Raw genomic sequence first — 1,019 nt, 5'->3', positions numbered from 1 at the left:
ACTCCAGCCTGGGCGACAGAGACTGTCTAAAAAAAAAAAAAAAAAAAAAAGAGGTAGGGGCTGCTGTGTACAGTGGCTCACACCTGTGATCTCAACACTTTGTGAGGCGCGGCAGGAGGATTGCTTGAGCCCAAAAGTTGAAGACCAGTCTGGGTAACATAACAAGACCCTGTTTCTGCCCAAGAAAAAGTTTTAAATGTTTTGGGCATGGTGGTGTGCACCTGTAGTCCCAGCCATTCAGGAGGCTGAAGCCGGAAGATAGCCTGAGCCTGGGAGGTTGAGGCTGCAGTGAGCTGTGATCGCACATGGTGGCCTGTAGAGCTTCGGGAGGTTGAGGTGGGAGGATTGCTTGAGCTCAGGAATTCAAGAGCAGCCTGGGCAACATAGGGAAACCCTGTCTCTACAAAAAAAAAAAAAAAGTAATTTTAAAAATTAGGCCTGGAGGCTTGTACCTGTTGGTCTAGCTACTCAGGGGGCTGAGGTGGGAAGATTGTTTGAGCCCAGGAGTTTTAGGCTGCAGTGAGCTATAATTGCACCACTGCACTCTAGCTTGGGCAACAGAGCAAGACTAAAAGGAAAAACAAGAATCAGGTATGACTCAGGATTGTATTTGGATAATACCTGAAATCAACATGTGTATTTCTTTCAGATAACAGATAGCACATTAATCCAACTTTCTATACACTGTCCTCGACTTCAAGTATTGGTGAGTTTGACTTTGAAAATTTTATGTGTTTACTGGGTTTAATCAAAAGCCGGTGCTACAGTACAAGAACGCGGCTCTTAGTGTCTGGCTACCATTTTAGGAAAGGATGCTTCTCCAAATTGCCAGCTTACTGAGAACCAAAGGAGTACCTGAGTGAAGTAGGAAACAGATAAGAACTGAAAAAGTTGGCCGGGTGCGGTGGCTCAAGCCTGTTATCCCAGCACTTTGGGAGGCCGAGATGGGCGGATCACGAGGTCAGGGGATCGAGACCATCCTGGCTAACACGGTGAAACCCCGTCTCTACTAAAAAAAA

The 1,019-nt window shown here is 46.3% G+C and overlaps 1 protein-coding gene across 3 annotated transcripts in view; it reads left to right on the top strand.

Moving 5' to 3' along the window:
- The window catches only part of FBXL20 (F-box and leucine-rich repeat protein 20), a 182,518-nt gene that overhangs the window by 173,160 nt on the left and 8,339 nt on the right, over nt 1-1,019 (top strand). For all 3 annotated transcript variants that reach the window (XM_011984730.1, XM_011984731.1, XM_011984729.1), the window contains one exon: nt 650-706. In XM_011984730.1, coding sequence (XP_011840120.1) covers nt 650-706 — 57 coding nt within the window. The remainder of the gene's footprint in view (nt 1-649; nt 707-1,019) is intronic.

This window comes from Mandrillus leucophaeus, unplaced genomic scaffold, assembly GCF_000951045.1.
Source record: "Mandrillus leucophaeus isolate KB7577 unplaced genomic scaffold, Mleu.le_1.0 Scaffold272, whole genome shotgun sequence".
In the NCBI taxonomy this organism is placed as follows: Eukaryota; Metazoa; Chordata; class Mammalia; order Primates; family Cercopithecidae; genus Mandrillus; species Mandrillus leucophaeus.
The sequence above is the reverse complement of the archived record's forward strand: the minus strand, read 5'-3'. Positions and strand labels throughout refer to the sequence as shown.